The sequence below is a fragment of the Salvelinus sp. IW2-2015 genome, unplaced genomic scaffold (assembly GCF_002910315.2).
Source record: "Salvelinus sp. IW2-2015 unplaced genomic scaffold, ASM291031v2 Un_scaffold2110, whole genome shotgun sequence".
Lineage (NCBI taxonomy): Eukaryota > Metazoa > Chordata > Actinopteri > Salmoniformes > Salmonidae > Salvelinus > Salvelinus sp. IW2-2015.
The window spans coordinates 59,820-71,992 of NW_019943448.1; the positions used below are offsets into that span (position 1 = coordinate 59,820).

A 12,173-nucleotide genomic window follows, 5' to 3' on the forward strand; every position below is an offset into this window, starting at 1 on the left:
TGGATTCATGTTTGTCCTCTTGTCACTCTCTCCTCTCCTTCCCCCACGTCTCTTCTCCTCCTTACTCTACTCTCCTACCCCTCTCTCTTCTCCCTCTTCTTCCCTCTCTCTTCCTCCCCCTTTCTTTCCTCTTTTCCCACTCCTCCTCCATCTTCTCTCTCCCTACTCTTCCTCCTCTCTCTCTTTCTCCCTCTCCTTTCTTCGGCCTTACTCTCCCCCTTTCTCTCCTCCCTACTCCTTCCTCCCCTTCTGCTCTCCCCACTCTCCTTTCCCTCCTCTCCGCTTCTCCTCTCTTCCTACTCCTCTCATCACAGTCTCTTTTCTCGGTCTCTTCTCCTTTCGCTCTTCTTCTCTCTCTTGCTCTTCCTGCTTTCTCTCATCCTCTCCTCTCCCTCTCCTCTCCTCACGTCTCTTTTCGTTCCTCTTCTCTCCTCTCTTCTTCCTCCCCTCTTCCTTTGCCTTCTTCTCTTTCGCTTCCCTTTCTTTCCTTTCTCGCCTATTCCTCTCCCCTCTCTCCCTCTCTCCCCCTCTCTTCCCCTCTCTCCGCTCTCATCCCCTCTTCCCTCTCTCTTCCACTCTCTCCCATCTCTCCCTAACCTTCTATCCCTCTTCTTCTGCCTTTTCTGCCCCGTATCCTCCCCATCTCCCCCGTCTCTCTTTCCTGGCGTCCCCTTCTTCTTTTGTCTTTCCTCTCCTCTCTCTCCCCCTGCTCCCCTCTCTTCCCTCTCCTCCACTCTAAAACACGGGTTATAGCCTCAAAACATGTTTTAAATTATATATGGGTGGTCTCATGGCTGGTGTTCTTTGTAGCCATATCTCCGTCATGAATGGAGAGTGTTTACCCACAGTGGCAGGTTGTCCACTTGTTTGTTGTTTTTGAAATAGCAGATTTCCTGTAACGGTTTAATGGAAGGGTCGTTCCTGGGTACAAACAATGCCAGAGGAGAGCACGAGTACACACACACACCACACAAGCTCACACACATACACATGCACACAACACAGCGATGCACGCGCATCAACCAACCGCACACACACACACACAACAGTCATCGTTACAACAACATACAACACACACAATAATTCACACACAACACACACACACAACACACCACCACAGACACAACAACACACACACAACACCACACACACACCACACCACCAACCCACACACACACACGACACACGACACACACACCACACCAACACACACACAACCAACATGCACCATCACACATTACACTCGTACCCAACATACACAACACAACACACACAAACAACATTACAACACACACACACACACACAACACACTACACAACACACGACACTCACTGAAGTCTTGTGAGGTGGGCGATCCTGGGAAAACCAAATGGGGTAAGGGACACGTACTGCATAGAGGACAGTTACACAGATCCCTTGTTAAAGCTTTGATTGGTTTGGTTTTTTGTTTAAATAATTCAGAGTAGTAGGATCTATATCAATTGACTTATCTGTGCTAAATGTTTAATTATATGTTAACAGGTTGTATTTGAATAGGGTTTGTACTGGTCATTTCTCTAGAGATTACACTCTGTAAGGGCATTCACCCCATCCACAACGACATGTGTTGCAACCCTGTGTGTTCCACAGCAACCATGAAGGTTTCAGTAACTAACGGGAGGTGCAGCACGTAACAACGGAGAGGAGGAATCAGTGCAATAGGGGATGTCGAGGGACTGAGAACTCATTAATGTATGTATTAGGACCTAGCTAGAGCTAGACCCGCTCAGAGTTCTCCCTTTTACAGGATGCTCCGAATTGCGGGAACTTCCTTCCCCTTCTTTCCTTCCTCTCATTTCATCTCCTCTACTCTCTCTACTCTACTTTACTCTATCTCCTCTACTCTCCTCTTACTCTTTCTCCACTTCTCTCATCTCCTCTCTCTCTCCTTCTTCCTCTCTTCTCTCTTCTCTCCTCTTCCTCTTCCTCTTGCTCTTCCTCTCGCTCCTGTTTTCTCTTCCTTTCTCTTGTCTCATCTCTTCTTTCTCTCGGGAATCATTCAACATAACACAGACAAGGAGAGAAACAGAAAGCACTTCTGATGCTGTTACATTATTTATAACGCTTATAAACTTATTAACTTCAATCGGAATTCATTATATTATGTTGTTCTCCCTTCAAAGATCTGCGTTGTAGAACTGGTGTTTGTCCAACTTTGAGGGTGGGTTACCAAGTGGAAAGCTGTGTGTCAATACTTCTTCGAGTGATTATATCATGATCATGTCATCGCTTCATTTTAAGGACTTACTTGTATTGAGCCTACTGCAAGTCATCAGATCTCATGTTAGTTTGTGGTTTACTGCTTTTCTATCTCTGCAATGTATGGGTTGTTAATATATATGGTGTTGTCCTGTAAGGATGGATTTAATATACCTGGTTTAAGTCCTGCAATGATGTCGTGTTGTTAATGCAGAGCCAATCAGGCTAATCTTTCTCTCTCTCTCTCTCTTCTCTCTCTCTCTCCTTCTCTCTCTCTCTCTTCTTCTTCTCTCTCTCTCCCCCTCCTCCTCCCTCCGTCCATCTGCGCTATTTCTCCTTGACCCTTTGTATCTCGCTCGTTTATCCTGGGCAGTCTGTCTGCCGGGGCCTGCAGGAGATGTTGGCTCATCGATGGCTAACAATTGAGGGGGTTGAGTTTCTTGCATTACCTGTATACGTAATTCACTGTATAACCTACACATTATACTGCTTACCTCTATACATTATCTGGTTCACAGTAACCTTCAGACCTGTCAAGACATAGTTTGATAGCACTTTCACAGTTTCTCTAGAGATTTGAATGCTCGTACGTAGTGAATTTTGTAGATATTTTATGTAGTTTCTATACCACTGTGTGTGACGCACAAAAGCGTAGTGGGTGCGGAGTCAGGCCGCAAGAGCAGAAGGTAGCTGAGTAGTGTTTTCTAAGGCACAGGCAAGATTTGGTGCGCGCAACACCATAGCGCAACAACCGGATACCCAACAGATAATAGTCCAGAGGGAAATCCCAAACGAAAACAAGCACCATAACCTACACACACAACAGCAGTTGGAAAAAAATTAAGCGCCGCACAGAGCGGCGGGCCGACTAGCTTACATAGCCAACTAAACGTACACGAAACAGGTGTAACAATAACACAAACCAACAGACAAGGAAAAAGATCGGTGGTGAGCAGTGATGCACGTCCGAGCACCGCCGACAGGAAGGGAGCACCTTCGGTAGGAGTCGTGGCACTGGTGTTCAGTGTAAGACCATTAATGGTCAGAAGCAAACTCATGTTGTTGAAGGTATGGCATAATAACCATTGAAATTGCTGTACTCATGGGGATTCTGGTTAAAGGATATATGCCATAGATTAAGTAAAATAATAATGTATTTCAATAATATCAATCAATTAAGATTTATCAATAAAAATGTATTAAATAAGAGATCAACGTGAGAGGATATAATAAAATGATATTTTCTCTCTATTCACTGGGACTTAAGATAGCTGGAAGATCTTGCTTTCTTGGTTAGTGTCTCTATAGCTGATGTGACGTGCCCACTCCTGTCAGACCACAGGACCAGCCCAGAGAAACTAGGCCCTCAGACGTGATGCCTTGCTTTAAGTACCCAGACAGTCTTTTTCCCTTCTTTCCTTTCTCGGTTCTGCCCACTTGATTTCAATAGATTTCCTCCGCTCCTCCCTCCTCCCCTCCCTCTCTCCTCCCTCCCTCCTCCCCTCCCTCCTCCCTCCCTCCCTCCCTCCCTCCCTCCTCCCGTTTGAGGGGGATGTTCTAGTTTCTATATTCTACTATGTTTGGTGATGCTGCTCTAATATGGATATCGTTGCTCTAATTGGGGTCTATTAGGTAGCATTTTGCCCATCTGTGATTTGTGGGATATTTTTTGGTTTTTTGGTTGCATCCATAGTCACGTTTAGTTGTGTATTTTGTTTTGTTGAGAATTTTCACTTTAATAAATATGTGGGGACTCAACACACGCTGCGCTTTTGGTCGTCTTCTTACAACAACCGTGACACTTTTGCAGAGATGTCAAATAGTTATGGCGCTATTGGCACGAAACTGAAACAATTAGCATTGAAATTACTTGTAGTTAGTTAAGCTTAGCTGCCCTTGCTTCACTGCTTCTTGGGTGCCAGACGAGATCAGATCCAGTGTCCAAGTTTGCATCCATTACTGCGGTGAGTGAATTTTGTTTTGTTGAGTTGATAACCACAGACGCCTGCACTTTAGTATCGAGTGAGGATTTCGACCTTGGGCCTGGACTAAAACCTGGACTATTATTTTGGTTAATTCACCCATTTTATGACATTTGCATGGAGACTTATGTCTTTTAGGTTTAGTTTTATATAGTGACTTCTAAACTCCATGTAATATTGTGTATTTCGGTCTATCTTTGTTTAACGCTGCTGAAGCGGACTGAACAGTGGGTATGATTTTATTTGCTCGTCTTTAGTTTGCTGACGGCTCACCTCTACTGACCACTAACTATTAAGAAAGAAAGATGCATTTGGCACTTTCACTTTCAAGTGTTGCCTATTTGGGGATTGTCATCATATTGTATTTTTGCGGAATTGTATACATCAAATAATTTATGGACTACTTGTTGAATAGATTGTAGGTTCATCAGCCACATAATGAGATCAGGAGAATGGATTGGATATTATTTAGCCATGCCAGAGGACTTAATTTGTTAAAACAAATTTAGGTAATATTCATTTGACTGAAACCCACGGACATATAGTTAAAACGAATTAAATGTAGATGCTGATATCTTATTCGCTTATACCAGGTTCAGTTATTGATTCTCTGCAATATTTTTTTATACATTTTAGAATAAGGCCTTTAACGTAAAACAAATGTGGGAAAAGTCGGGGGTCTGATCTTTCGATGCACGGTATGCCAGACTCCAGCTGAATGTTAGAACCTGTCACAGACAAAACAGAGTGTTAAACTGCCCCGAAGTCGTAACTGATTTATGCAATCTTGACTAGAATCCATTGGTGCTTCCTTCACCTTGTGCACACGATCTCCGGATCTGGCCTGCTGTGTGTTGCCCTCATCACAAACTATGTGTCTGGTGAACCACATTTTCAAGTTGAAGTGCTGAACTTAGCTAATTAGCTACTAGTTAGACTTGTCGTTACAGTTAGTATTTTAGTACCATTTAGTGCTTAAAGATTAGGAAACCCTTAAAATCTACACCTTAATATTTATAAAAGGGGTTGTTATATCTTCTATGGCAGAAGGTACGCTTAACTTCAGCTGTTAGCTGACGTTACCCAATATTTTTGTTTGGGTTTGAAGCATTAATTTTGGACTTTAGGATATGACAGAAACCTGGGTGTTGGCGGGATGCTCCTCACTGAGATGTGGTGGTTTTTGAATTTGTGGTTTTTTTCCTCTTCTGTGTTGTTTCTACAGTCCCATTTCAAGGGTACCAGAAATTAAGAGACATATTATTGAATTGGGTTGTTCAGAAGCTTACACGATGATTTCAGAAGCTTCCACATGATTCAGAAGGTTCACGGCAATTGAGTCCGGACGCTTCACACAAATGATTGCGAAAGCTGCAACGATGATTTCAGAGCTTCACACAATGATCAGAAGCTTCAACATGATTTCAGAAGCTTACGCATGATTCCGAAAGCTTCACGCAATGATTTTCAGAGCTTCCACAATATTTTCAGAAGCGGATTACCATTGTTGGCAGAAGCGCTTCACACAATCGTTTGCAGAAGTTCCCACCATGATTCAGCTTTACACAATGATTGCAGACCGTCACCAATGATTGCAGAGCTTCACACCATGGATTGCAGGCTTCACCACAATGATTCCGAAGTTACGCAAGGATTGCAGAAGCTTCACACATGATTGCAGAAGCTTCACCATGATTGCAGAAGGCTTACACAATGAGTCCAGAAGCTTCACAATGATTGGCAGAAGCTTCCATGATTGCAGAGCTATCACACTGATTTAGAAGGCTTCACACCCATTGATTGCAGAAGTTCACCAGATGATTCGGAAGCTTCACGAGTGATTCCGGAGCTTCACACAGTGATTCCGGAAGCTTCACACAATTGATTCGAAGTTCAAATGTTCTGAATGACATACCAACAGTTGTAGAACAAAGCTATTGGATTTGGAAGCCAACAGTGGGTTTTATTCACTGGTCTATTCACTGGGATCTATTTCATGGGATCTTTCTACAGTGGGATCTATTCATGGGATCTATTCTACAGTGGAGTTATTCACGTGGGATCTATTCTCGTGGGATCTATTTCACTGGGATCTAGTTACAGTGGGATCTATTCACTGGGATCAGTCTACAGTGGGATCTATTATTGGATCTATTTTAAGTGGATTTTTCACTGGGATCTATTCCTGGGATCTGTCTACAGTGGATCTATTCACTTAGGTATTATTTATTCCCTGCGGATCTATTTACGTGAGGATCTCTTCATGGATCTACTGCATGGGATCTGTTCTGAGTGGGAATCTATTCCACTGTGATCTTTTTCGTACAGTGGGATTATTCACTGGGATCTATTTATTCGGGGGTCTATGCCTGGGATCATTCTACGTGGGATCTATTCACTGATCTAGTTACTTACAGTGGGATACTATTCGACTTGGGATCATATTCACTGGATCAGTCTACAGTGTAACTTGCTTCTTGGTGGAACATAATACATTGTTTTGGTCGTTTCTTTCTTCTTGGTCCATTTTTCTATCTCGCGTTTCCATTTTTTTCGTGGTTAAATTGTTTTACTTTCCTCTATAACTAAATCTGTTTGATCAAATGGGCAGCAGGGAAGGATACATCTCCCAGCCATTCTCTTATTTGACACTCCCTGCAGAAGCTCAGGTAGAGCGGTAATTAGAGTGGGGCGGGCGTTGCCCGGTTTCGTGAGCCTCAAGCAAGCACAGTTACAGTGATGATGGTCGCATGACGCTGTTGAATAGGGCCGCTCCGCCCCTTCCCAGCTCTTACCTTCCCTCTCCTCTCTATTCTCCTCTCTCTTTCTCTCGTTACCTTCTTACCCTCTCTCCTCTCTCTCTCCTCTCTCTCTTCTCTCTCTCTCTCTCTCTCTCTTACCCTCTCTCTCTCTACCTCTCTCTCCTTCTTCCCTCTCTCTCTCTTTCTCTTCCTTCCCCTCGTCTCTCCTCTCTCTCTCTCTCGCGATTACCCCCTTCTCTCTCATCTCTCTCTCTCTCTCTCTCTCGTCTTTCTCTCTCTACCTCTCTCTCTCTTCTGCTCTCTCTCTCTCTGCTCTCTCTCTCTCTTCTCTCTCTCTTCTCTTCTTCTCCCTTCTCTCTCTCCCCTCGCTTTTCTCTCGTTGTCTCTCTTACCTCTCTCTCCTCTCTCTTTCTCTCTCTACTTATACCTCTCTCTCTCTCTCTCTCTCTCTCTCTCTTCGTCTCTTCTCTCTCTCTCTTTCTCTTTCTCTCTCTCTCTTTCTCTCTTCTCTTTGTCTTCTCTGCTTCATGCTCTCTCTCTCTCTTTCTCTCTCTCCGTATTTCTCTCCCTCAACAGCGCTCGGGATGAAGCAGGATACTCTTCCCTTCTTCCTTTTTTTTATTTTGATTGCCTTTTTTTGTCCAGGTTTATTATACAACCACCCAGCTACAGTGGGGTGGGATCTAGGTCACCAGCTGGTGGCTTGGGGGCGTGGACTGGGGTTTGAACTCGGTGGGGGGCTGGAGGGTTTGGGGGCTTCATGGAGCAAAACTTGATTAACTTGCCTCCGGCGAACTAGTAGACTGTCCACAAAGTCACAGGAACAATTGAGTTTGAGATTGTGGTTGTGTATAGCATGGTTGATGGATGATTCTCGAACTTGTGGTGTGTATAGAGGTTTGATTGATTGATTCGTAGACTTGTGGTGTGTATAGATGGTGATTGATGGTTTGAGCTTGTGGTGTGTTCAGATGGTTGATTGATTCTGAGACCTTGTGTGTGTATAGATGCATTGATTTGATTGATTCTGAGACTGTGGCTGATGATATAGATGGTTGATTGATTTGATTCTGAGACTGTGGTGTTGTTAGATGGTGGATTGTTCTGAGACTTGTCGTGTGGGTATAGTGGTCTGATTGATTGATTCTGAGACTTGTGGTGTGTATAGATGGTGATCATCTGGACCTGTGGTTTGTGTATAGATGGCTTGATTGATGTTCTGAGATTGTGGTGTGTATGTGTTGATTGATGATTCTGAGACTTGTGGTGTGGTATAGATGGTTGATTGATTGTTCTGAGACTTTGTGGTGTTGTATACGATGTTTGATTGATTGATTCTGAGGATGTGTTCTGAGCGGTGTGTAATAGATGGGTTGATTGATTCTGAGGACCTGTGGTGTGGTATACGATGGTTGATTGATTGATTCTGGACTTGTGTGTGTATAGATGAGTTGATTGATTGATTCTGAGACTTGTGGTGTGATAATAGATGGTTTGATGTTGTTCTGAGACTTGTGTGTGTATAGATGGTTTGATTGATTCTGAGACTTCGTGGTGTGTATAGATGGTTGATTGATTGATTCTGAGATTGTGGTGTGCTATAGATTGATTGTATTGATTGCTTCTGAACTGTGTAGGTGTGTTATAGATGATTGATTGATTGATTCTGATGGATATGTGTGCTATAGAGTGTTGATTGATTGATCTGAGACTTGTGGTGTGATATTAGATGGTTGATTGATTGATTCTGAGACTTGGGTGTGTACGTAGCATGGTGGTGATTGATTTGAGACTTAGTAGGTGTGTATAGATGATTGATTGGTCTGGATTGTGGTGTGATCGATGGTTGATTGTGATTGATTTGATTGTGGATGTGTATAGATGGTGGATTGATTAGTCCATCCACAGCATGTGTGAGAAGGCACCGTTATCTTCTTTAAAGTTCTCTTCTTTATTCCCAAATCATTATTTTCACTCCTTAGTAGCGGGATATAGATCAGCAGACACTGTTTAAGGAGTTTGTGGTTTATTGTGTTAATGTTACGTAATCTTGTTTTTTTACATGGCCTCTAGAGTTTTGTTGAGGAGGAGTGAGTACTATTCACGTCTGTTTTTTAATTTTTCTGTATTTCTTAATTCATTGATATCAAAAGAGATTGAGATTTGACTCTTTTGAATCTTTATTTTACATAGATATTCTTTCTCTTACGGGATGTTTCACTACAACTTTCTGTCCGTTCACGGTATGCGACCAATGCTTATGTCGGTTTTGTCAACTGAACGGGGTCACTACAGGCGGTCGGTTGTACAGCATGACCTGGTGGGATAACTTCTGACCTTTTGGGACCTGTTTCATGTTGATTGTGTTGTTGTGTGATGTCATTTGTCTGTTTGTTGTCTGTCTCTCGTGGGAGGTACTAGGTCAGCTGTCGTATAGATGGATCCGATGCCTATCTTAGTGCGTACTTATTACCGGCGCCTAGGGCTCCACAAGATTCGAAGGATTGCCACGGATTCCCACAAGATTCCCACATGATTCCCCACCGGGCTCCATAGGGCTTTCTCTAGGCTACCTAGGCTCCAAGGCTCATGGGGCTCAGGCTTCTCCATAGGGCTCCATAGGATCCTAGGGCTTCTCTAGGGCTCCCATGGGCTCCCAGGGTTTCATAGCGCTCATATGGATCCTGAGGCCCAAGGCGCTTCTATGGGCTACAAAGGCTCATCAGGGCTCCACAGTGCTATCATTAGGTTCAAAGGGCTCTCTAGGGCCCAAAGCTCTCATAGGGCTCCAAGAGCTCTCACAGGGCCCCCCCTTTCTGTTTTTTTTCATTTTAGGGCTCATTAGGTGTACAGTAGTTGCACATATATATTGATAGAGTGCCCTTGGGACGCAGATTGTCCATTGTCTCAGACAATGATTGCTAAAGTGTGTCGGTCCCTCATGTCATTTCCATCAGCGTGCACTTAGAGAACTGGAAAAGCGGCAAGTTGACTTCTCAGTCTTGTCATTTTTATTTCCCATACTCGGTCAGATTCGCAGTGCAGATGGAAGAAGGAGAGGGGGAGGATTTACATCTATTGGATGCACACCCAGACTTAACCTGCTGAGTTGTTCCTCCCTCCCTCCCTCCTCCCTCCTCCTCCCTCCCTCCCTCCCTCCTCCCTCCCTCTGCCCCTTCTCCCACTCCACTCTTGCTCTCTCCTTCATGGCGGCCAGGCGGGTGGAACCGGACCCTGCTCTCATGGTCACCGCCATCGCTCCTACGCACGTCTTCAGCGGGATGGTGCGTGATCCTCATCTCACAGTGGTCCGCATGGCACCTATTCTTTTAGTGCACTTATTTTGACCAGGCCCATAGGGCTCTTGTAAAAGTTGTTGTCTTTATTAGGAATGAGTGTATGTGGGGAACATAACGTTTTAAAACTAACCTAATTTTACTGGAGGAGCTCCAGTGTGAGGAGCTCCGTGCTGAGGGGCGCCAGTGGACTGGAGGAGCTCCAGTGATGAGGGACCAGTGACTGAGGGAGCTCCAGTGCTGAGGAGCCGCAGTGATGAGGGCACCAGGTGACTGAGGGAGACCAGTGATGAGGAGCTCCAGTGATGGAGCGACGTGACTGAGAGCTCTCAGTGACTGAGGAGATCCAGTGACTGAGGAGCTCCAGTGACTGAGGAGCTCAGTGGCTGAGGTCAGTGATGAGGAGCACCGTGACTGAGGAGTCCAGTGACTGGGAGAGCTCCGTGACTGGGAGGCTCCAGTGCTGAGGCGCTTCCGTGACTGAGGAGCTCAGTGGATGAGGACTCCAGTGTGAGAGCCGTGACTGAGGAGCACAGGATGAGGCGCTCAGTGACTGAGGAGCTCCAGTGACTGGAGCTCAGTGGCTGAGGAGCTCCACGTACTGAGGGCACCAGTGACTGAGGAGTCACGTGAGTGAGAGTCATTGACTGCAGGAGCACAGTGACTGAGCGCACACAGGTGATGAGGAGCTCCAGTGACTTGAGGAGCGCACAGTGCCTGAGGAGCGACCAGTGATGGAGGAGTCCAGTACTGAGGGCTCCAGACTGAGGGCTCCAGTGGGACTGAGGGCTTCCAGTGATGAGGGCACCAGTGACTGGGAGCTCCAGTGACGGAGGAGTCCAGTGCTGGGCACCCGTTGACTGGGGCTCCAGACTGAGGAGCTCCAGTGACTGGGAGCTCCAGTGTGAGGAGACGTGACTGGGAGCTCAGTGGAACTGAGCGCTCCGTGCTGGGAGCCAGTGGATGGGAGCTCCGTGACTGAGGAGCTTCCAGTGACTGAGAGCTCAGGATGAGGAGCTCCGTGACTTGAGGACTCACTTTGGACTGAGGGTCCAGAGGCTGGAGGAGCTCACCAGTGACTGAGGAGCTCCAGTGACTGAGGAGCACCAGTGACTGAGGAGCTCCACTCCAGTGACTGAGGAGCAACCTCTGTGAAAGCTTTAGCAGTACCAGAGCTGTATTTTCAGTGGATAAGTGTTGAATGAAAAGGTCACCAGACCAGACTGTATTACCTAAACATTAGAATGCAGAACCTCTAAAGATAGAACGCCCAATGGCTTGAGATTTGCACACAATTGGAAATAATTTAACAGTATATATTCTGAAATCATTTAACAGTATATATTCTGAAATCATTTAACAGRATATATTCTGAAATCATTTAACAGTATATATGTATACTGGTAAATGCAAATGATAGAAATGAATCATAAAATATGTAAATACATTTTATCAATTGTTTTCCTTCCTATTTTCATATTGTGTGGCTTCTCAACAGTACCTGACCTGCTTGAAGACATCAAGGTCGTTGACAGACAAACTGTCATTTGACGTGGGATTACAGGAAGATTCAATAGGTAAGATGTATATTACACACAGCCTTGCTCCCTGTAACTGTCACGTTCGTCGTAGGAAGGAGACCAAAGCGTAGCGTGATGTGAATACATCTTCAATGATAACGAAGAACAATAAACAAACTAATACAAAATAACAAAACGAACGTGACGCTAAATATAACGAGTGCTGACATGCAACTACACATAGACAATAACCCACAAACCAAACTGGAAAATGGCAACCTAAATAGGATCCCCAATCAGAGACAACGATAAACAGCTGTCTCTGATTGGGAACCAATCTAGGCCACCATAGACCTACATAATGCCTAGACTAC

The 12,173-nt window shown here is 44.8% G+C and overlaps 1 protein-coding gene across 1 annotated transcript in view; it reads left to right on the plus strand.

Annotated features, from left to right (window-relative positions):
- The window catches only part of LOC139022572 (ryanodine receptor 3-like), a 45,686-nt gene extending 33,756 nt beyond the window's left edge, over window positions 1-11,930 (plus strand). The window contains exon 4 of the mRNA XM_070439995.1: window positions 11,778-11,930. Within this exon, the coding sequence (XP_070296096.1) occupies window positions 11,778-11,930 (153 nt within the window). The remainder of the gene's footprint in view (window positions 1-11,777) is intronic.
- Window positions 11,931-12,173: the final 243 nt, after the last annotated feature.